The sequence below is a fragment of the Micromesistius poutassou genome (assembly GCF_964030765.1).
Source record: "Micromesistius poutassou genome assembly, chromosome: 13".
NCBI classification, from domain to species: domain Eukaryota; kingdom Metazoa; phylum Chordata; class Actinopteri; order Gadiformes; family Gadidae; genus Micromesistius; species Micromesistius poutassou.
The window spans coordinates 10,644,675-10,668,570 of record NC_140283.1 but is presented as its reverse complement, the minus strand read 5'-3'; the positions used below and the strand labels follow the sequence as shown (position 1 = coordinate 10,668,570).

The 23,896-nt window shown below is 45.5% G+C and overlaps 1 protein-coding gene across 1 annotated transcript; it reads right to left on the bottom strand.

Annotated features, from left to right (window-relative positions):
• Nucleotides 1-243: 243 nt before the first annotated feature.
• Nucleotides 244-22,701, bottom strand: ticrr (TopBP1-interacting, checkpoint, and replication regulator). The gene is made up of 21 exons (XM_084477285.1): nt 21,696-22,701; nt 21,120-21,366; nt 20,644-20,882; nt 20,339-20,552; nt 19,928-20,072; nt 19,504-19,640; nt 17,755-17,958; nt 16,762-16,907; nt 16,497-16,597; nt 16,169-16,262; nt 15,963-16,045; nt 15,624-15,857; nt 14,449-14,536; nt 11,027-11,096; nt 5,917-6,048; nt 5,735-5,825; nt 5,581-5,639; nt 3,406-3,689; nt 996-3,258; nt 745-867; nt 244-619 (listed from the first exon to the last, which is right to left on the bottom strand). The coding sequence occupies exons 1-21, from the start codon at nt 22,368-22,370 to the stop codon at nt 504-506; spliced, it is 5,745 nt and encodes a 1,914-aa protein (XP_084333411.1). The 5' UTR covers nt 22,371-22,701; the 3' UTR covers nt 244-503.
• Nucleotides 22,702-23,896: the final 1,195 nt, after the last annotated feature.

The following is a 23,896-nucleotide window of genomic DNA, read 5'->3' as shown; positions in this document are numbered from 1 at the left end:
AAGATAGTATTGATAATGTGGACATGTAGACTCATAGAGGGCACTATGCCAGCCTTGCCCTAATCAGGCTGGTATCGGGACACGCCTAACAGGCTTATCTGCCAGCACAGGCCAACAAAATATAAAGACGTTCATTTCATTTTGTTGCTGCACTGCTTTCATATAAGACACCACTGAGCATTTAAATTGTACGTTTTATTTTCAAAAGACTGACAATATATATTTACATTATACCCAATCACTACTTCCTATACCTTAAAACGACCAAACAGAACAATGTACAAATAAATAAACATGAGTCTTAAAACAAATATACATTTCAATTAGTTAGAAATAGCCATTCGATAATAACGAGGGTTGGAATCAAATATCGATAATAAACGTTACGGATGGTTTTGAGATCATAGACCTTGCCAAATTTTTTTAAAACATGACGCATGTCAATTCAAATGTTGTACAGTGAGTTGAAGGATCAGAGCAGAGACGTCCTGGATAGAGCCTGTTCAGGACAAGAGTCTCTTTCTGCTGTACACCTTTCCCGCGGCTGGCTGACTGCTAGGCTGACTGAATGGAGACGTCCCCTCTTCATAACCGGCCAGTATTTCCATTGCAGCTTCATCTAGGAGATCAGACACATACTTATGATCCTTTACACTGAGAAGCACATGGGGATAAAAAAGACATGCCATGTTTGTACATTCTGCATTTCTAAAGCGGATCGCGACTACACACAACAAGTCTTACCTTTCCCGTGGAGAGTTCTCTTGCGAGCAGACCCCGTCTTTCCCCTGAATAACAACGGGGACTGCGTAAGCGCCATAATCCCACTCGGCGTCACCGTTTTTCTCATCTTTGAGCTGGGAGGAGCTACCGAAAAGACAAAACAATCTTACTGCAACCAGCCAGTGACAAAGTCGTCTCTACTTTATTACTAGCATTAATATCAGCAAAGAGATTTTCTTTAGGTATGGCTTAAGTTATCTTAATTGACTTACTGTCTTCATTTCCAGCTCCCCATATCCTGCAATCTTCAAATGTCCTTGGCTGTGCCTCATCAGCTTGGGGGTCCATGTGACTCGAGAGCGGGGACTCATCTCCTCCAATAAAAGGGAACTGCGAGAAGGCCATGTCTTGCAATGCAACCTTCTTGCCTGAACGCTCATCAATGTCCTCACTGTCCAGTAGCCTGCCTACTCCGAGCTCAGCCTCTTCCAGTAGCTCCTCCATCAGTGGCTCCCCCCTCAGGACACCATCTTTGCCTGCTATTACTCCAGCTTTGGCTCTCCTCCTTCGAGGCCAGCCGTTTAGGTTGTCCGGGGTAGATCTCCCTGCCCTCTGAGGCGAAGGCGTTAGAGGAATCAAGTCGGCCATAGCAATTGGAGACATTGTTGCTGCAGTGTGCCGTGTAGGGGTGTAGGATTGGCAGATACGGGTTTGGATGCTTGCACTTTTGCCAGGTGTGCATTTTGCTGGGGTGACACGATTGCAGAGGGACGGCGAGACACACCCAGTCTCTTTGTGTTTGGAACAAAAAGCCAGCGGGCTTTCCATGTTCCTCACCGCCACGTTAGGGCTCTGGGTTCCTGCGCCTGGACCCCCTTCGTCAGCGATAAAAGAGTCAGTGCGTCGGAATGTGAGCTTGGGAAGTCCTGACGTTGGCATGTCCAACTCAACGTGGTACGACAAAGGCTTTGGAGCGGCCTTGTGTCTCCCAGGGTTCGCAGTGCTCCCCCGAGGGGTTGAGAACCGAGGGGTGTCGTTGGCATAGCCTAACCGTGCTGCCGCCTCCCTCTGCTGTCGGTCGGGTGTCCGACGGAAACCGTAGCTCCGTCCTGGTGTCTCCTGGTTTGGCAAAGGCTGCTTGGGAGAGGCCTCCGTGCAGTTCAATACATCGCCAGACTTTGAAGGCTTCCTGGTAAAGCTGATGTTCATTTTGAGACCTCCAGTAAGTTGAGTCCTAACAACAGCGGCGTCGGCTATTTCTATACTATCTTCTTCAGAGGTTATTGTGTTAGCGCTAAACTGAGAAGAGTCAAATTGTTGGGATTCAGAATGGGAACCAGACTCCGCTTCTGGACATTGAGAAAATACAACACAAAGCTCTTCCTCATGTGTTTTTAAACTTATGCTGTCCCTCTCAAAAGAGTCACTAATCACTGTAGAACTAGGATTTACCTGGGACCTCAAATTGGTCCTAATTCCACTTTTAACTACATGGCTAGACCTGGTTCGATTTGCTGTTGGAGACTTCGGAATTGTTTCCAATATGGCGGCACTAACTGTTGTTGATTCAGACTTGGATGTAGAGGTTACTGAGTTTTTAACAGGAGTTCTTTGGGAGCGAGTATTTATTTTGTGAATAGGGCTCTTAACAGTTTGAATAGGCTCAGACTGGATAAGGTCTAAAGGCAGGTTACATTTTAGAGGGGTAACCATGGGACTAAAAAGTGCTTCAGTATCGCTGCCCTTTTCAGGTGTGTTCATGGTGACAAGTCTTTTAGAAGACCTTCGGTATAGATCGTTCTTCTGCGGGGTCGTTACGACATTGTCTATTTTCTCAGGAGTCATTGCTGAATTTACTTGACAGCCATGGACAATCTGAGATTGCTCATGGCTGTTGTACCTGTTTGGTGTGCTCAGCAATGTCTGAGAGCCTTTGGCAGAAGTGTGGGGTGAATCAGGCACTTTGAATGTAGCATGGGTTCCCACCGCTCTGGGGATCTGTGGAGACGGTGACCAGGTGACACTCTTCTTAGGAGTCCTACATGTGGGGCTTATTGTCTGGCGGGATCTGGAGGGGGATAAGCACTGTTGCAATGCTTTGACTGGAGTCCTAAGGATGCCCTTCAACGGGCTCCTCACAGGGTCTTCCTTTTGTGGGCTCTCTAGGACCAGTGACCGACTGGCTGGAGACCTGAAAGGGCTGCCCCTCAGAGCCACAGCACTCTGAGACCCACCAGCTCTGGGACTCGTTGTGACAGAGAGCAAATGCCCCCTAAAGTACTGAGGTCCTTTAGGGGTTCTTGGTGCAGGAGGGTTCCAGGCTGCCTGAGGGGTCCTGGCTGCCTGAGGAGTCCTGGGTGACCTGGCTGCCAGTGGGGTCCTGGGTGACTGAGGGGTCCTGGGTGCCAGAGGGGTCCTGGGTGCCAGAGGGGTCCTGGGTGCCTGGAGGGTCCTCGGTGTCCTGGGGGACCTGGGTGTCCTGGGTGACTTGTTTCCATGATAACCAGGTGACTTTGCTGAAGTTTTCATTGGACTCTAACAAATACAATAGAAAAGAATTATTTAAAAATACACAAACAGTTGCATAATCCATTGGTCTTGAAATTGACATATTCATAGCTTTTCCTCTACCTATAGCTACTCGACACCCACTTGAGCTTGCGTAAAACACATAAAACTTGCCTCAAAGACATCAGTGTCTGTGGATAGCCGCCTTCTACTGGCCCTGGTTGTGACAGACCCAAAGGAACAGCCGGGCTGGGACGGGGACTGAGTCGCCCCAAAAAGAAGACGCATTGGTGAACGGACTTTCTTCAAGTCGACTCCGTCCACTCTTCCTTTGTCCAGGGTGAGCTGGGAGGCTGAGAGCACCTTCTCCAGGTTCCTTGAACGAGGCTGAGAACTTGAGTAGAAAACCGTGGAGTGTCTTCTTGCAAGCTTCTTTATCCTTGGACTTCTTCTGAGGTCTGTGATACAAACAATGCACAATCAGAACATTACACAGGCATGGTATGCCAGTTGTTTAACATGTTTTATGTGTATGTGTGGCCTTGTGTGTAGATCATAAATTTTCCCCCATAAGATGTACATCTTGAAGATGTAGTACCGACGGTACCGGTACCGACTAAGCAACAAACACCTGATAATGAGCCATCTCAGTCGGGGAGAGGGGTAGTTAACTTCACTTGATATTGCTATGACACCTTCCAATCCGGATTTCGACCCCTTCACAGCACCAAGACCGCCCTTATTACAGTTGTAAACGACATCAGTCTTAACACAGACTCTGGCAAAATCTCAATACTAATGCTACTAGACCTCAGTGCTGCATTCGACACTGTAAAGTAGACCATACAATACTTTTGGACAGATTAGAAAACTGGGTGGGGCTATCAGGCACAGTCTTAAATTGGTTTAGGTCCTACCTACAAAATAAGAACTACTTTGTTTCCATTGGCGACTTTAACAAACGTGACATGTGGAGTCCCACAAGGTTCGATCTTAGGACCCTCTCTATTCAACATCTACATGCTCCCACTAGGGCAAATCATGCAAAATAACAATATTGACCATCATTGCTATGCTGATGACACGCAAATCTATGTATCACTATCACCAAATAAATATATCAGCCCATAGATCTGTTGTGCCAGTGCATTGAGCAAGTCAAAGACTGGATGTGGCGAAAATTCCTTCAACTAAATGAGGACAAAACCAAGATAATTGTATTTGGTGCTTAAACCGAAAGGCTTAAAGTAACCCAACACCTTCACTCTTTGTCCCTGAAAACCTCAATCAAAGCCAGAAATCTAGGGGTTATCATGGATTCAGATTTACATTTCGACAGTCACATCAAATCAGTTACAAAATCTGCATATTATCACCTTAAAAACGTAGCAAGACTTAGAGGGCTGAGGTCTACCGAAGACCAATCTGTTAATTATCCCCAGTCGAGTCAACACGAAACATGGGGAAGCAGGATTTAGTTACTATGCAACAAATAGCTGGAATAAACTCCCTGAGGATTTAAGACTTGCCCCAACTCTGACAGCTTTTAAAACAAGACTGAAGACTTTTATGTTTGCTTTAGCTTTCTACTAAATCTTAAATCTACAATGTTTTTTTAAACTTTGCCTTTATTTTCTATCAATTTTTTATTTTATTACTAACTTTGCCTTTATTTTCTATTTTTACCAGAGAGATACATGATCTGATACCAGAGAGACTGGGTTAGAGTCCTAGAATCTGTGTTGGAGTCCCAGAGAAAGGACCAAGTTCCTTTAGGGTCGGGTCGGAGTCCCGACATGGGTAAGGACCAAGTTCCTTTTGGTCGGGTTGGAGTCCCGACGTGGGTAAGGAACAAGTTCCTTTAGGTCGGGTCGGAGTCCCGACGTGGGTATCAGAGACTGTTGATCTTAAATACATTGCACTTTCTAAAATGCTTTTTTTAAACTTTGCCATCTATTTTACTTTTTTTGCTTATCTATTATTTTCTTTTATTGTATGACAATGTTTATATGTGAAGCACTTTGAGTCTGCCTTGTGTATGAAAAGTGCTATATAAATAAAGTTGCCTTGCCTTATCGGGCCTGACTCGTGTAGTGTGGGGGGGACCAAGACAGAAATTAGCTGGCAATAGCTAATGGGAAGAAACAAACAACCTGTTCCTGGTACATAAACCCATGATTTCCTACCTTTTAACTATTGATCAGAGCGACAAGTCTTTTTGTCTAACCAGCAAAAATGCAGGCCTGAATCGGCGCTTGAAATGTTGTTTCAGTAGTAATGACGGGGGCCTTCGTGTATGTACCCCTGTATGCTCCTAGGCTCAAGGCAGGTCAATGATATTTAAAATACCTTCTGCTGGTTTAACAGGAGACTCCTCCACAATGCAATCCTCTGCTGGGGCAGATCGCCTAAAAAACAAACAGTTAATTTCAGATGAAACAAAACCTGCTTGATTCTTTTGAATACAAAACATACTTTGAAGAAAAGGAAAAGCGAGACGTACCGTCCCATCCGTTGTCTGTATAGTAAGCGGCTGGACACCTGCTTGTGAAGGGGTGTCTCACACACTTTCTTGGTGAGAAGTTTGTGGCGTTCTGTGAATAATTCATTCAGAAATGGCTGTTGGTCATGGCATGGCATGGAAAAAATATGCATATTCTTTGCTTTATCTGTTGTTCTTCGTACCTTCTGATTCCTGTGAGTGTTTGCGCTTCAGTCCTTCCACAGCAGACACAGACTGACTCCGTGGAAGCTTGGCCCTCTTTGAAGGGGAGACAGTCTCTTGGTTGAACAGGTTTCTCCTCACCTTAGTCACCTCTGTAAAAAAAAAAATCACCATAAAGAATGCATTAGACACTCGCATTGTATCGGCAAACCTAATGCCATGTTTTGAAGTGAATCTGAAGAGAATAAATACCTAAAAAGATTTCAAGCCATTCTAGTGAACATCTATGATCAACATTAAAGGATTTGGCCGGTTTGTCAAGACCCCAGGATAATTGTTTACACCTCGACATGTTTGCCATGTCGAGGTGTAAATAAGCCATGATTTTTGTTCAACTCACCTTTATGGAAGCATATATGTAGCAAAATTCAAATGGCAATGCAATTTGCAATTCAATAAGTCATTGCATTATGACCATTATTACCTCTCCTGGAACCGTCACCTTATCGTGGTGGAGAGGTTTGCGTGTCCCTGTGAACCTGAGGGCTGTGTTGTCTGGAGCCATGTGCTCCTGGTAGGGTCTCCCATGGCAGAGTGGTCTCAGGTGAGGGGCCAGACTAAGAATGGTTCACCAAGACCCCAATGAACATACAAGAAAGAGGAAGAGAGACCCTGCCCGGAAGAAGCCCGGGGCCCCCGTCTGGAGCCAGGCCCAGACGGAGGGCTCGCCGGCGAGCGCCTGGTGGCCGGGTTTGCCACGGAGCCCAGCCGGGCACAGCCCGAAAAAGCTACGTGGCACCCCCTCCCTCTTCGTCCTGTGGGCCCACCACCTGCAGGAAGACCCGCTGGGGTCGGGTGCGCTGCCACATGGGTGGCAGTGAAAGTCGGGGGTCCCGGCAGACCAGACCCGAGCGGCAGAAGCTGGCTCTGGGGACGTGGAACGTCACCTCACTGTGGGGAAAGGAACCGGAGCTTGTGAGGGAGGTGGAGCGCTACCAGTTAGATCTGGTGGGGCTTACCTCTACGCACAGTCTCAGCTCTGGTACCGTACTCCTGGATAGGGGTTGGACTCTATTCTTCTCTGGAGTTGCCCAGGGCGTGAGGCGCCGGGCGGGTGTGGGGATACTCATAAATCCCTGGCTGAGCGCCGCGGTGTTGGAGTTTACCCCGGTGGACGAGAGGGTCGCCTCCCTACGCCTAAGGGTGGTGGGGGGGAAAACTCTGACTGTTGTTTGTGCGTATGCACCGAACAGCAGTTCAGAGTACTCGGCCTTCTTGGAGACCCTGAATGGAGTCCTGTATGGGGCTCCGGTAGGGGACTTCGTAGTTCTGCTGGGAGACTTCAACGCCCACGTGGGCAACGATGGAGACACCTGGAGAGGCGTGGTGGGGAGGAACGGCCTCCCTGATCTAAACCTGAGTGGTCGTTTGTTACTGTCCATAACGAACACCATGTTTGAACATAAGGGTGCTCATAAGTGTACCTGGTACCAGAGTACCCTAGGCCGAAGATCAATGATCGATTTCGTGATCGTGTCAGCTGATCTGAGGCCGTATGTTTTGGACACTCGGGTGAAGAGAGGGGCGGAACTGTCAACCGACCACCATCTGGTGGTGAGTTGGATCAGGGAATGGGGGAAGAGGCTGGACAGACCTGGTAAGCCCAAACGGGTAGTGCGGGTGAATTGGGAACGTCTGGAGGAGGCCCCCGTCCTAGAGATCTTCAACTCACACCTCCGGCGGAGCTTTTCTAGCATCCCTGTGGAGGTTGGGGGCATTGAGCCGGAGTGGGCGGTGTTCAAAGCCTCCATTGCTGAAGCTGCGGCGGCGAGCTGTGGCCTCAGGGTCTTAGGTTCCTCAAGGGGCGGTAACCCTCGGACACCGTGGTGGACACCGGTGGTCAGGGAAGCCGTCCGACTGAAGGAGGCCTTCCGGGGTATGTTATCCCGGAGGACTCCTGACGCAGTTGCAGGGTACCGGCGGGCTCGAAGGGCTGCAGCCGCTGCCGTGTCAGAGGCTAAGCAGCGGGTGTGGGAGAAGTTCGGAGAGGACATGGAGAAGGACTTTCGGTCGGCACCAAAGTGTTTCTGGAAGACCATCAGACACCTCAGAAGGGGGAAACGGGGAAACATCCAAGCTGTGTACAGTAAGGGTGGGACTCTGTTGACCTCGACTGAGGAGGTAGTCGAACGTTGGAAGGAACACTTTGAGGAACTCCTGAATCCGACTAACACGTCCTCTATGATGGAGGCAGAGCTCGAGGTTGATGGTGTTTCGTCGTCAATTTCCCTGGTGGAAGTCACTGAGGTAGTTAAACATCTCCGCAGTGGCAAAGCCCCAGGGATTGATGAGATCCAGCCAGAAATGCTAAAAGCTCTGGGTGTTGAGGGGCTGTCTTGGTTGACACGCCTATTCAACATTGCGTGGGAGTCTGGTACAGTGCCAAAGGAGTGGCAAACCGGGGTGGTGGTTCCCCTGTTCAAAAAGGGGGACCAGAGAGTGTGTGCCAATTACCGGGGTATCACACTTCTCAGCCTCCCTGGGAAAGTCTACTCTAAGGTGCTGGAAAGGAGGGTTCGGCCGATTGTCGAACCTCAGATTGAAGAGGAACAATGCGGTTTCCGCCCTGGACGTGGAACTGCGGATCAGCTCTTCACTCTCGCAAGGATCCTGGAGGGGGCCTGGGAGTATGCCCACCCGGTCTACATGTGTTTTGTGGATTTGGAGAAGGCATATGACCGGGTCCCCCGGGAGAAACTGTGGGAGGTGCTGCGGGAGTACGGGGTAAGGGGTTCACTCCTCAGGGCCATCCAATCTCTGTACTCCCAAAGCGAGAGCTGTGTCCGCGTTTTCGGCAGCCAGTCAGTTCCGTTCCCGGTGGGTGTTGGCCTCCGCCAGGGCTGCGCCTTGTCACCAATCCTGTTTGTGATATTCATGGACAGGATATCGAGGCGCAGTCGTGGTGGGGAGGGGTTGCAGTTCGGTGGTCTGAGGATCTCATCACTGCTCTTTGCAGATGATGTGGTCCTGATGGCATCATCGGCCTGTGACCTTCAGCACTCACTGGATCGGCTGGCGGCCGAGTGTGAAGCGGCTGGGATGAGGATCAGCACCACTAAATCTGAGGCCATGACTCTTAGCAGGAAACCGGTGGATTGCCTTCTCCGGGTAGGAAATGAGTCCTTAGCCCAAGTAAAGGAGTTTAAGTACCTCGGGGTCTTGTTCGCGAGTGAGGGTACGATGGAGCGGGAGATTGGCCGGAGAATCGGAGCAGCAGGGGCGGTATTGCGTTCGCTTTACCGCACTGTTGTGACGAAAAGAGAGCTGAGCCGCAAGGCAAAGCTCTCGATCTACCGGTCGATCTTCGTTCCTACCCTCACCTATGGTCATGAGGGATGGGTGATGACCGAAAGGACGAGATCGCGGATACAAGCGGCCGAGATGAGTTTTCTCAGGAGGGTGGCTGGTTTCTCCCTTAGGGATAGGGTGAGAAGTTCAGTCATCCGGGAGAAACTCGGATTAGAGCCGCTGCTCCTTTGCTTAGAAAGGAGTCAGTTGAGGTGGTTCGGGCATCTGGTAAGGATGCCCACTGGACGCCTCCCTTGGGAGGTGTTCCAGGCACGACCAGTGGGGAGGAGACCCCGGGGAAGACCCAGGACTAGGTGGAGAGATTATATCTCAACACTGGCCTGGGAACGCCTCGGGATCCCCCCGTCAGAGCTGGTCAATGTGGCCCGGGAAAGGGAAGTCTGGGGCCCCCTGCTTGAGCTGCTGCCCCCGCGACCCAACCCCGGATAAGCGGATGAGGATGAGGATGAGGATGAGGATTATGCAATTGACAATTCAATTTAATAATGTCATTTGAAAATATATTATTCAAAGTGTATTTTAATATGGAAAGTGACAATGAAATCCTCAATTAAATTGGAAAAAGTTACAACAATAAAAATAGAATTAACATTGTCACATTTTTTGAGTGCCTTTATTCAAATGGAAAAGCTATAGCGCCCCCGTGATTGCAATCATCACGCTCCGTGTGTTGCAAAATTCAAATGACTCATTTCAAATCTGCAAAACGTTTTGCAATCTATCAGCGAATTGCGTGTGGGCGGGACCTACGTCACTTCCTCGTAATTTCCTTGTTTATGTTCATATGTGTCAGCAATGGAGGAGATTGTCGCTACACTCTGAAGTTTGGCAGATGATGTGGAGAACAATCGTGTTGAAGACACAGATGCAGTTGATGGAGTGCTTGCTCTGGGAGATAAGATAGACGACTTATCCTCACTGAAACGTGTTGACGCCAGTGTGGATTTCTGTAGCACTTCCAGTGTGAAAGTGCTACAGGCACTGGGTGCGAAACGTAGGGTCGGGAGACCTAGTGTGGAGATGCCCTTGGAGGCAATAGAGGGATACCTCTCCCAACTCTCGTCACATTGCATATTAAAATACACTTTGAATAACGTATTTTCAAATTACATTATTAAATTGCCTAATGAATTGTCAATTGCATAATGCAATGACTTATTGAATTGCAAATTGCATTGCCATTAGAATTTTGCTACATATATGCTTCCATACATCTTCGCCAATGTGATGGAAAAATCCTCATATTTGAATTGTTGTTTGATAAGTTTGTCTGTTCTTGTATAACTTGTAGTGTCCTCAGTTTCAACCCTGATTGCCCTGCCCATTTGCCTCCCAGCTGTCTATTGACCCTTGTGCTTTAGGTGATAACGCCACAAAGACAGGCATCTGGAATTTGTATTTGTTTGTCGGGAACCCCAACCATTATATTCCTCTGTGTTTGGACAGAAGGGCCGTAAAGAGAAGAATTTGCTCTTTGATCTTCTCCTCTTTCATGAACCTTTTGTGTGGGGAGGGTCTGAAACTATAAGAAACCATATCAACTTGTATTCAGGACTCACTCTGCTAGAGAGGAGTCTAATGTATGCATGCATTAAAACCTAGGACATTTGCTTTCCAATGTATTGTGTGCTTTATTGCAGTGGGAATCTCATCTGGCCTAGACGCAATCTCTGTTAAAGGGGAATTGCCACGACACCAACAATGGTAACAATTACCTTGACAAACCGGGCAAATCCTTTAAGGTTGAGGGAAGGGACAAACCTTGTGCTGCTTGCTTCCGAGGTGGTGCCTCTTCAACTGGCTGCTCCAATGCAACGCTGTGCTTAGAGGTCTGTTGAGAAGAAAACAACAGAACTTAATCATAGCATATATTTGGGAGTGCTGCTTGGCAGCGCTCCGCTTCTTAGTTGTTATTCTTTATTGCTTTCTTATTCTCTTCAGCTTTGGCACTTTTTAGCTAGGAATCACACACTGCCACTTTCCCTAATGAAAATATTGTATAACTTTTAAAATGATATATGTCAGAGACTAAAATAATTGTAATTTAGTTCAGCTAGTCAACATTTCTAGATGTCTGTAGCTTTGTTAACATATCTTCAAGTTCATTTTCCACTAAAGCACATTCATATGTGCTTTAGTGTACTCTATCCATAATGAATTACTAAAATCCTGTAAGTACCCAACTACTGAATGGGTCTGTCTCTGTGTGCATGTTTTTGTGCATGCATGGAGTAGCCATGGGGGAAGTTACATCATCTTCTTATTAGGGACCGAGCCGAAACCGGCAAGGTCCCTATTGTTATTGGGTCGTTTCTTCTTATTATTCTTTTCCTTTACTTTCGACTGAATTTTCCCCCCCCTGAACATATACGAAAATACTATTTTTATTTGGCACATTTGGTGGGACTGCTGTAACTTAGATATTCTAGCCGTCTAATTCAGATTGGCCCCAAGGTGGCGCTATACCAAGTATGCCAAATTTCAACCTTTACACAAGCATATCTCGTCACCAGTTTGACCTACACTCATGAAACTTTGGCCACACATGCAATCCTCATGATGAACAAATTTGCAGATACTAACTTATCACTTCCAGTAGCCAGATTTCCCGCCATTTTGAATTTAGTTAAAAACAGTAAATTGCCTAAGGATCCCAGGTTTTTTGAGTTTCACAAAAATCCTTTGGCACATGTCATCTATGGCCCATTATCTTCAATCTGACATAAGGATTAGTCTGTACAATAAAGTAGAAAGTACCCATGAGCCATTCAGTTCTAAAAGGGGTGTGGTTTTCACCCCGAAAATAGTAAATTGCACATATCTACATGAATTGGACTCCTATGATTTTTGGACCCCTCTATTTAAGTTGTTAAGATAAAGTCAACATTTTTTCAAATGGGGTGTGCCATCGAAATGGGTGTGGCCTGTCACTAAAATAGCCACAGTTCATAGACGCAATGTTTGATTTGAGCGGAACCAACTTAGTGGCCGTTGGGGACCAAAGTTCCAACTGCTCAAGTAAAATGAAGTTCATTGGCAGAACAACATGGCCGCCAGAGGCTCAAAATCACTCTGCGGAGACCGTAATAGTTATGAATATGAAATTCACAGGGCACGTGTAGACTGGTGCCTGTAGCTCACATACCAAAAATCGTGTTAGTCATCTTTGTAGCGCCCCCTACAGGATCTTTAAAAAGCAACCCCTGCGCCATGTTTCACCAATATGTATGAAACTCGGTAGACACGTACAACGTGCCAATACCTACAGAAAAGCCTCTTGGACCCATGCCCCAAAACCCACTGGAAGTCGGCTATTTTCATTTTTTATTTTTCACGCTCGGCGGCAATTTTAACTTTTTCGCCTTGTATTTGAACTAGGGATGTAAAGGTTACCGGTGTAACGGTAAACCACGATAAAAATGTTGTCAATAACAATTACCGTTTTAATTTCAAATAAAATTATTATCGCGGTGGATAACCGCGCCCGCGGTGTGGAAACCGTGTTCTCAAATCCTTCCCAGCGCTTCATCCGAGCAGTGTTTGGAATAACGCTGTTTAAAATAACGGCGTTAGGTAACGCCGTTATTTTTTCAGTAACGGGTAATCTAACTAATTAATTTTTCCGTCGTTACAACGCTGTTACCATTACTGACAGTTAAATGCAGTGCGTTACTATGAATTGATTGAATAAACTGCGTAATCCGAACGCACCCCTGGCTGCACACACAAACTGCTAGTGAGGACGAAGACCGGGTGGGTTATCGATTATGATTGGCTAAGGCAGAGTCATGTTTCATGGTAGCCAATCGGAGCCAGTGTTTTTACACACAAGCCAGGATACGCGTGCCACACGCACGCACACACAAACACCAAACAGATTCGATGAAGCAGTAGAAATGGCGAGTCCGGAGCAATCAGATGAAAAGTTGGCATTTTCAAGGTGGAGATATAAGCACTACTTCAAATTCATTGAGGTCAAAGGCAAGAATGTGCATGTAAAGTGAACATTATGTCCAGGAGCAGACTTTGTCGACATCCGTTGTAAGCAACTCTAATTTAATAAAGTATCCCACAACAACACACGCATCTACACAGCTACTTTTTACTTTTTTTTTTACATTAATGCAAATAATTACTTTCCCTGGTAACTAGTTACTTTTATTATAGAGTAATTAGTTACTAACTCCGTTATATAGGAGTTCAGCGGACGATCAGCCTGGGCTTCCCTCAAGCCTGATGTGCGGGGAAATTAACCAGATCTCAGAACTCTCTGTCTTAAGTAGTAGTAGTCGCCGTCGTCGTAGTAGTATTTATACACAAGTGTCAAAGTACAAAACAACTCCCGCTATCGGTTGTAGCCGGGTGCTGAGCGGGGGAAGGCGGGGGAGAGGAGGAGGTTGCGGTCACGGCGATCTGCGGAGGAAGTGTCGGCGGGAGACGGAGAGCGAGTAATTGTTTACATATTGTTCTTTATGTCTTGAATGTTTGGATTAAACCTGCACTACTGTAAATGTTCCTGATAAATAAGCTGTTTACATGCTGAACCCTTGTTCCTTTGATGTTAAAAGTTGCATATATTTTGCAATATAATATATAAATAAATATAATAAACACTTTTTTAAAACTATTTCAGTTTCCGTAGGCCTATCAGTGCTTTCTGAACATATTGAACACACTTTTAAAAATACCGCGATAATACCGAAAACCGGGATAATTTTGGTCACAATAACCGTGAGGTTAAATTTTCATACCGTTACATCCCTAATTTGAATGAACTCCTCCAAGGGAATTTATCGGATCTGCTTCAAAATTTGTCAGTACAGTCATAAGATGGAGCTGAACGAACGCTATACAATTTGTGACTGTACGTTGAAGGGCGTGTCCGTGGCGTGCCGTCAAAGTTGCCCATTTTTTCAATTTTTCGCCTTGTATTTCAACAAACTCCTCCTAGGGAATTGATCTAATCTGCTTCTACAGATTAGATCAATTCGCTAAAAATTAAAACTGCGTGCATTGATAAACAGGACCTCGCACCGGTTTGCGGCCGTGTCACGTGCCGTCGTAACATGTGCGCTGACATGTGTGCACATGTTATGACGGCACGTGACGCGGCCGCTAGCCGGTGCGAGGTCCCGTTCATCACTGTGCGCAGTTTTAATTGATGAATGGATTGGGGAACTCACAGCTCGAGTAGTCTTTTTTGGTATCTCGATTTGCCGTAGAGTCTGGGATGATTCAGTCATGCTGCGATGGCGGGTCAACATTCCACTCCTAAGATTGACAGTAAAAGGGTTGGGTTAAGAGTTGGTTAAACAGGGTATTCACAACTTGTTTTAGGTCCTGTCATCACTGCAAGAACGCAATCAGAGTCAAGATGTGGTGGAGATCAATAATCAGCTTTGTCTGTCATCAGCATTATTGTGTGTCAAGGAATTTGACTTAAATATGATTTAACTTGAATTTTACTGTTTTTTGTCAATGCTCTCAATGTACAAAATCTACAGAATAGACATACAGCTAAAACAAGGACCACAAAGCTAAACGAAGGTAAAGATCAACATTTCACTACTATGAACAGATAAAACATAATATATATTTAAGCAATAGATCATGACAGGCTGTGGTATGTTCTCATTATACCACAGTTTAGGGGTGTTGTCCATTGCGACGTGCAGTGGAGGGACAGCGACCCCCTTAACTATATTATGTTTTATCTGTTCATAGTAGTGAAATGTTGATCTTTACCTTCGTTTAGCTTTGTTGTCCTTGTTTTAGCTATATGTCTATTCTGTAGATTTTGTACATTGAGAGCAATGACAAAAAACAGTAAAATTCAAGTTAAATCATATTTAAGTCAAATTCCTTGACACACACAATAATGCTGATGACTGACAAAGCTGATTATTGATATCCAACGAATACAAAAAAGTAGTCCCTCCTGGCTGCCTGCAAAGTGTATGGCGGTTGCTATGCAACACACTGCGTCCTTCAGAAAGAAGGCTAGGCTAGAGACGGTAGCTTGGTTCGCCGGCAATTTAGCCTACTACTCGAATTCACTCACCGTGTGCCTATTGCTTTACAACATTTCCACCCTCTCCAGCAATCAACATATTTTTAGGCTTCAGTGAACTATGCTATTGCTTTTATATATAAATAAACAACAGTTCAAGTTAGGCGCGGAGTGATACTGAACTCTGTAAACTGAATGGGCGTCATAGCTGTGTATATACGCTCAATATACAACAGTTGGGAACCAATCAGATCGCTTGATTTAAGCCACCCGTTTTATATATATATATATATATATATATATATATATATATATATTTATATATGGTCAGGCTGAGTCTCCACAAACCTCCTATTGGTGGCAGAGCGGCTCCGTAAATCCTCCAGACGCTCCCCGCTGTCTGAGGCCTGGCTGTAGGAGACAGAGGGGGGCAGAGAGGAGGCCGCAGGGGACTCGCTGTCCTTGGCCCCCGATTCGTCGCTGAAGAAGTCAGACGGCAACACAGCCAAGAGGACTTCAGGGAGCTGGGTACCCAGACTGTGGTAGACGTCGGCCATGGTCCTGGGAATGGAGGTCAGGCACCTAGACCGCCATGAAGAAAAGGGACAAGATAAGATCAATGTGGAAGAGTTGGGGCTGTCTGGTACCCTCTATGTGTCAACACACAAAAAAAACACAAACACACACCATGGGAGAATCTGATCTTGCATGAATCTTGTGAGGAAAACTGGATCTTTTGTCAGGGAGATGATCCTCAGCATATCAGCCACCTGTGGAACAGATTCACTTCAGATGTTAATGCATACAGTAGCAGCGCCAACCTTCTGGATTGCTGGGTTCTTTCAACACAATATGGAACTGCCTACTGGTTAAATGGACACAACAGGTCGTACCTCTTCCACCATGACCTCTGCTTCCGACGAGTCAAAGGGGTTGGTAGGGAGGCTCTTAAACAACTCTAGCCTCAGCAGAGCCTGGAGCTGACACCTAGAACACATGGCAAAACCCTGTTCGTGACAACTTATTCCTCATTCAAACAGTACGTCCAAGACATAAAACGGTGGTCATCCACTTCCATTTTTTTTTTTTTACCAGTAATTGTGTATGTGTTCCAACAGTGACTCAATATTCTTAGGCAATGCATTGCAGCCAATCAAAAGGCTTTTCCATAGGATGTCCCAATGTCTCTAGCCAGATCTCTACTAGGCCAGAAAGACTCACTCTTTGACTTTGCTCTCCTCATCAGGGGCGCTGCCATAGAATTGCCTGATGAATTTACTGGTCTTGAGAAGGTGCTCCTGGACGAATCGGTGCATCTTTACCTGGGAGCAAACATTACATTTATTTTTTTATTTTAAATGGATTAGTTTGGCTTTCTCATCCAACATTGTTGCTAAAAATACATGGGTGCACTAAACACACAAAGTACATTTTTTCTGAAAGGTTTTCTAAAACCATGATTGAATGGTTTGAATTTGGTTCTCACCCCGTCATCCGGCTTGGCAACGTGGAATATTTTGATGGCAAGCATGAGTTGCTGGACTCCAGTGAAAAGGGATGAGCCTCCCTCTTCCACAGTCTTGTCATAACTGGACTTGAGGTGCCTCATGAGATCCAGCTCACTCTGGAAGGCTGTGGGAAGGGTGGGGTATATTATATATAAAGTCTATTCAGACTTCATGTTGTTCTGATCATATACTTTCTTCATACTATAAAACTGCTTCTGGTATGTACAAAATAATAAGTGATGCCAATAATACATGTTTTTTGTGCCTGGATAACTAGCCTGGGATATTACGGCACAAATATAACAACACACTATATGTAATTTCCTGACATAAGGCATGTCTTGCACAACCTTTTAAGTCTGATGTACCCCCTTATCCCCATCAGTAGTCCCGATACTGCTCCATCAACACCCAACCACAAATGTTTTCCTTTGAACTAATAAAACCATTTTAATTCAGCCTCATAAATATTGTAGAGGCCTAGGCACTCATAATAAACCATTAACATTTAACATCATTATTCATATTATAGTGCCCTCAGGACTACTACTATACTATCATCATTTAGCATCATTATTAATACTGTAGTGACCTGGAAACCAATATTAAACCCTTATCCTTTAACATCATTATTGATACTGTACTGACCTACAGACTAATATAGCAGTGATCATTTAGTGACTTCATTAATATTGCAGTGGCCTAGGCCTTTACAATTGAGAAAACTGTGCTGTACTTTTAGTTTTCGGGTGTAACAAACCAGCAGCTACAGCTTTACAAGCACCCCCTGGAACCCGCTCACATACCCCTGCTGGGAAACTCGGCACCAGACCCAATCAACACCGACCAGCAGTTCTACTTTTTCCTTCACAAGTCAAAAACTCAAAGTAGTTCTCCAAAATATGATGAAGACTCAACACTTAAATGAAGACTTGCGAGTTATAAAATGCAGCAGAAGAGAGAAGGTTTACTGAGATGGCTCTCCGCCCCGGGCTTGTCCTTGTCACTTGAGCGCCTCTTCCCGGGCCGGTCTGCTCCCCGGGGCTCGCCCGCCTGCAGGTCAGCCTCCTCCTGGCTCTTCTGGGCCTTCACGTTGAGACGGGCCACGTTGAGCATCTGCAGGGAGCGGCTCATGGTCTTCATCTTCTGCTTCACGGGCGTGCGTTGGGCGCCACCTGCAGGTCACAAGATGCAAGGGGGGGCAAAACTTTTACTTTGCATTGAACGACAAATGTATTAATTCTTAATTCCATGTATGCAATATGAATATTCAAATTCATACATAAAAAAAATTATATTCAAGACTACCAACATGCTACCTATATGGTTATATAGGTATTGGTAATACAATTTGAGAGTTAGAGACCAATCAGCAATCAAATCCACGACAACAACCACCAAGACTTTTAACCTCTTAATCAGTAGGCCTTTTTTTTGCCAAAAAATAACAGATACCCAAAGTGAATGGAGAATATCTCCACAATACAAGGTGCATATTTAACAATTATTCGCCAAAGGCAAAGTGAATATTCACGGAGCCTGAGGTGAATAATTGTTTCAGTATATACTACACGTGAACACTCTTTTTGCCGGGATTTATTTGTTGTTATTAGCGGTTTATTTGTTTTTATTAGTGTGGCGAGATGACTGTCACGTGCGCTGGACAATATCCCGAGATCTCAATCATGGGATATTGCCCAATATCCAGAGATAGCGAGCCAATGAAATTGCGCCATCTTAGGAGGTTCACATGTAGCACATACTAAAATGTATTATATGCATATTATGTTTTATTATATGTAATATAATAATAGGATTGTTGTTCATACAAAAAGACGTGGACGCCACTGTCAGAGTGAATAAGGCTAGAACAAAGCATAAATGGACGGCTTCATTTCCGCATGAAATACATTTCATGTTTTAGGGCGTATTCACACCAGGAAAGTCCTTTAGTTCGCTCTTTTTGGTCCAGACCAAAATACAATGTTTATTTTTTGGTTTGGTGCGGTTCCTTTTCACATTGCAATTTTCGCAACAGTCCCAGAATTTGACAACAAACCCACATGTGTGCAAAGATCGTTCAATCATTGGACAAAAAGGTATGGGGCGGGTAAAGTGTTAAATAAAAATGGGGGGAAAGCGCCGGTAAAAGTAAACAATCATCGATATCCAGCATGATATACATTGATCTGCGGACCGGTCAAACTCCTTCTCCCTTATCCTGGTGCTGAATGTGTGCTCAGAGACAGAATGTCTATTGGATATCAGACCCAAATATCAAACAATATCAAACAACAAAAAACGAATCAAACAATAATTCCTATAATGTGCGCAACTGAGCAGGTGCCCGTTACGTCCAATGAGGTGTATGATTTTTATTATTTTTAGATCGGACCGAGGTGCGTTCGCTTTCACATCTCAAGCAAACTGCACCAGGGTTTGTTTGGAAGCAAACCGAGACCACCTCTTCGGCTGGGTCTCGGTCCGACTGTTTGGTCCGCACCAGAGTTCGATGGTTTGTATTCACACCAGCCCAAAAGGTCCGCACTAGCGAAGTGTGCAGATTTTGCAGGTGTGAATACGCCCTTAGAGTAAACACCACCTGCATTATCAGTTGGTACTGTAGCACTTAAGGGCAACAGTTCAACATCTGATGAGTACCTGGGTCAAGACTGGATGCCAATAAAGTGAAGTAAGGTTGGACACAACAAGAGTCTTACGTTTCTGGCTCCTCTTGTCATCCCCACCCTGGGAGGTGTGGTAGAGTTCAGCCAGACTTTGGACCAGCTCCTGTTGGAGGTCAGACCGCTGCTCTTCCTCCTCTTCCTCGTGCTGCTCACTGGCGGCATGAAGCAGCCTGGGAAACAAGGACGAAGTGGATCCTTTTCAAATATTGGGATGGTCTGGGAAAATGTTTATGTTCATGTGGGGTTTGTTAGCATTTCATATTCTGCTTGAGGGTTGAGATGTATACCGGTTCACAAAAAGTACTGTACCAAACATTTAGACGTTCCTATATCAGGAGTTTGATACTGCATAATAAAAATGTTAGGGCTTGTTCTGTGCTTAATATAATGGGTGGCAATGTTGTCTATTATATACATTATATAGTGTTATGATACAGCAACATAGAAATCTTCATACCTCATTGACTCCATTAAGTGTGAGCTGACCCCTGATTGGTCTGACTGAGGAAACCAACTCTCCACCAGTCCGGTCTTCATTGGACTGGAACAATGGCTGAGCTCCTGTTGGGCCCATTCAGGAACCTGGGCTTCATTTAGAGGGGCTGAAACAAAAGCAAACAATCAGATATGTACAGCAGTAGACCTGTCACGGTAACTACTTTTTGCGATAAACAATATTGTAAATTTAAGACCATTTATGCCACTGATAGAATAATATAATAGCATCATGATGCAAGTAAACCCTTTCAAAGACAATGACTTGATTTTTTTTTACTAATTTCTAGTACTCATTTGAGGTGATATGTCTCCACTATGAAATGAAAACACCAGTGAACAACACATGCTAGGAGCCATTCTTCATGCTCACCATCTCCCTCCTTCTCCATGATGTCGCAAACCACTCCCAAAACACTTCTGACCACCTGCGGGAGCTCTGCACTGCTGTCTTCAGGGACAGGGGCGACATCCTGGGTGCTGAGGAAGCGGCTGTCTGGCCGGGACACAGTGAGCAGAGCAGTGCAGGCCGACAGCGGCGAGAGGATGGCCATGCAAACCAGGGCACCATCGTTCACTTCAGCAAACTGATTGGAGCATTAAAAACACAGTGATTAGCCAAGACAAGTACAAAATCTGATTAGAAAACACATGTACGGTGAATGCTGCTCCACTCACTAAGCTCAGATTCTGGGCAGAGAGCCCCATGAGGAGGTGCTGCAGGATGGCCTGTTCCTGGTTACTGGTGCTGGAGGACTGCAGCACCCAGGCCTCCGAGGCAACGGTATGGCTCAATGACACAGAGGCCTCCCACCCCTGGAGCAGCCCTCGGACCACCACGGCTGACGGCTCGGGGAGACGTCGCTGACTGCTGGTCACGGGTTCCAACCAGATGCTGCAGCTCTGGGAGCCGTGTTCTGGTTTTGAGGAACATGAAGCCCAAATAAATTATAGATTTCAGCCAGTTGAATGTGAAGCTGCATTAAAATAAACCTTTGCATGTTTAAAGCAAACGTTTTGATACTGCACCTGCTTGTCTTGTTATGAGGCACTGCATTTTAGCTTTGATATTTGTATATTGAATACATTATTGTGCTTATGCCCTTTTTTAACTTGTGTTAGTTAACTTTGAAGATCCCTTCTAGCTTACAGACCTTGTCCCCAATGTAGTGTCCCTCCCACAAGAGGAAAAGCTGAGCGGTAGAATTGCTGGGATGACAGCAGATATCCGATGCTGGACTCCAGGGGGAGGGTGTCTCTACTGGGGACCCATGTCCCATCGCATGGTCGTCGGACGGAGCCGAAATTCCAAAGCGCGTCCATGGGAATCATTCTACTGCCCGAGTGTGACAGTATCTCCGTCAGCTTCTCAGCACCAAGGTGGTCTGTGCAGCCCACCAGCTGCAATAAAGATGGATGAACATTTTAATCGACATGAGATGTTTTCCCCTTGTATGGGGTTGAAGACCCGAACATTCATCTGCGTGAACACATCCCTCATTGTTTTTGTTTGTCAAGATGAAAACTGACTTTATATCCATCCCTTGCATCATACCAGTAATACTACATAACAGTGACAGTTGTCGAGAAATCCAAGAAGTAGGGTAGCGAACAAAGCAACCTCCACAGTGTCACATGATGTGTTAGCCCCAGGGCATTAGTTTTGGTGCAGGGGGGTTAGAATTATGTCTACCTCGTATATTTGTTTGCCATTGTATCGTATTACTAACCATGCGATGCGAGCTACTGTCGATCCAGTGCAGCACAACTTTTCGCTGTGCCAACATTTCAAGGATTCCTCTGGATATGACAATCTCCGAGAGGTCCCTGTCCATGTCACCTATAGGAATTGACAAATAGTCCGCAAACTGCTCCTTCGAATGTGGACAATCAGAGACAACAAACACCACATTTCTGCCATCTCCTGCGGTATCGTCCTCACTGGAAATCCCAACCTTGCCCCCTCGGTTAGACCTTCTAGGTCTCAAAGCCAATTTGGTTGGAGAGGTGATGTCCGGACGATCCCATTGGAAATCTAGAAGAGCCTCTTTTACTGCGGTTTGAACGACTCCTGAAGCGTTGAGTCGATGCCTGAGATGTGTTGTCATTTTCTTAGACGTCATCTCCAACCTGGTATCAAATTCCATTTCAAAGTCCTCAAAAGTCTTGTCTCGGAGTTCCTTGAAGTCTGATACCCTGGATATGAGGTGGGCATTGCGACCAGTTCTTGACTGGAAGAATTTGTAACCCCAACGTATCTTCTCAAATCCATACTTAAAGCCAAAATACAGAAGAATGCGTAGAAGTCTACGTTTCACTGTGTGCTTTCTGATGTCCAGCAGTGCGATTGAATCTTGATCTTCGGCGTCCACGTCAATGACGAATACTAAGTTGTGCAGGGCCATGGTTAGTCTATAAAGCTACACGAAATGATTACCCATAGATGTAGACGTATTGGCCAAACACATTGCCAAACAAACCATAAGCTTGCTAGCTTGTTTACCTAGTGGCACGGTGGCCATCTACACTAACGTTTGTTGACCCAACATTAGCGTTAGCTCACTGTCCTAGCTGAACTCACAGCTGCTTAATTTAAAACATGGAGAGAATGCAAATCCATCGTTTTGAACTCAAATCAAACGCACAATTATCTAAATGTATAAATACATTGTTCTTAAAATTGTTATTGTTATACTATTAAGGTTCATACGTTATCAAACAATCTAATGTGTTGGGTATTCCGTGCTCGCCATTTTCTTGTTTCTTTTCTAAACTCTTCGCGCTCCTTGTGTGAAGGTCTACCCCTCTACTGGGATTGGCAGAATCCTCTACGGACAGTGTTGTCATTGGTTCAGAACATGAGTAAAACTCGTGGACAATTTGACATCACCAGAGCCATCGCTTCCTTTTCAACTCACTGATTGGCTGCTGGATTGTCCGTCACTCAGTGTGCAACCCACCAGCTATAAATAGAGCCGAGACCATCCAGGGCCGGCGCATCTTTATTAAAGTCCGGGAAGACATTCGTTCTCCCACCACAGTGTATAGTCTCGCGTGGATATTCACACAAAATCAACCTTCAGTGACATTTGTGTGTGACAAGTGCTTTTAACATATAAACATTTGCCTTGCCAAAGCTGTTTAAAATGTTAAAAGTACTATATCAAAAAGTACTAAAAGATGCTCGCCTTCTCACCACAACAACAGGTGACGATTTGTGCTGCTGTGACTGCACAGTCCTGTATGAAGTATCCTGTATGTGCAGAGGATATGGATATGGTAGTTTGTTCCTATCGGTCAGTCTACCATAGACAGACATCTCACTCAACCAGTAATAGCCTATAACGTCTCAAACACATTACTATTTATCCATGTGCAATCACGCACACAACGCGTTGCTGTAGCTAGTGTAGTACGTCGTAGTGGTGGGACATGCGGGGCTGGGTACCCAGGGCTCCGATGGAGACCTGATGTGACAGCTGTAGGTGACCCAGGAGTCACATTCTGTAGAGGAAGAGCTTCCTCTGCAGAATGTAGATGGCTACTATGGAGGTTCTTGTTCTGAAAGACATCAACACACACATACACACACACACACACACACACACACACACACACACACACACACACACACACACACACACACACACACACACACACACACCACCAAGGACCAGTTATACACACATACACACACCACCAAGGACCCGTCACACACATATAAACACACACAAACAAACACACACACACACACACACACACACCACCAGGGGCCAGTCACACCACATATCCCACACGTGACACCCCTCCTTCTGTCGGGGGAGGAGCCAACGTCTGACTTAAAGAGGATGCCGTACGTGCACTACACATACTACACAAACAACATAAAAAAAATACAGACAGAGTGAGAGAGAGAGATTTATATATAGAT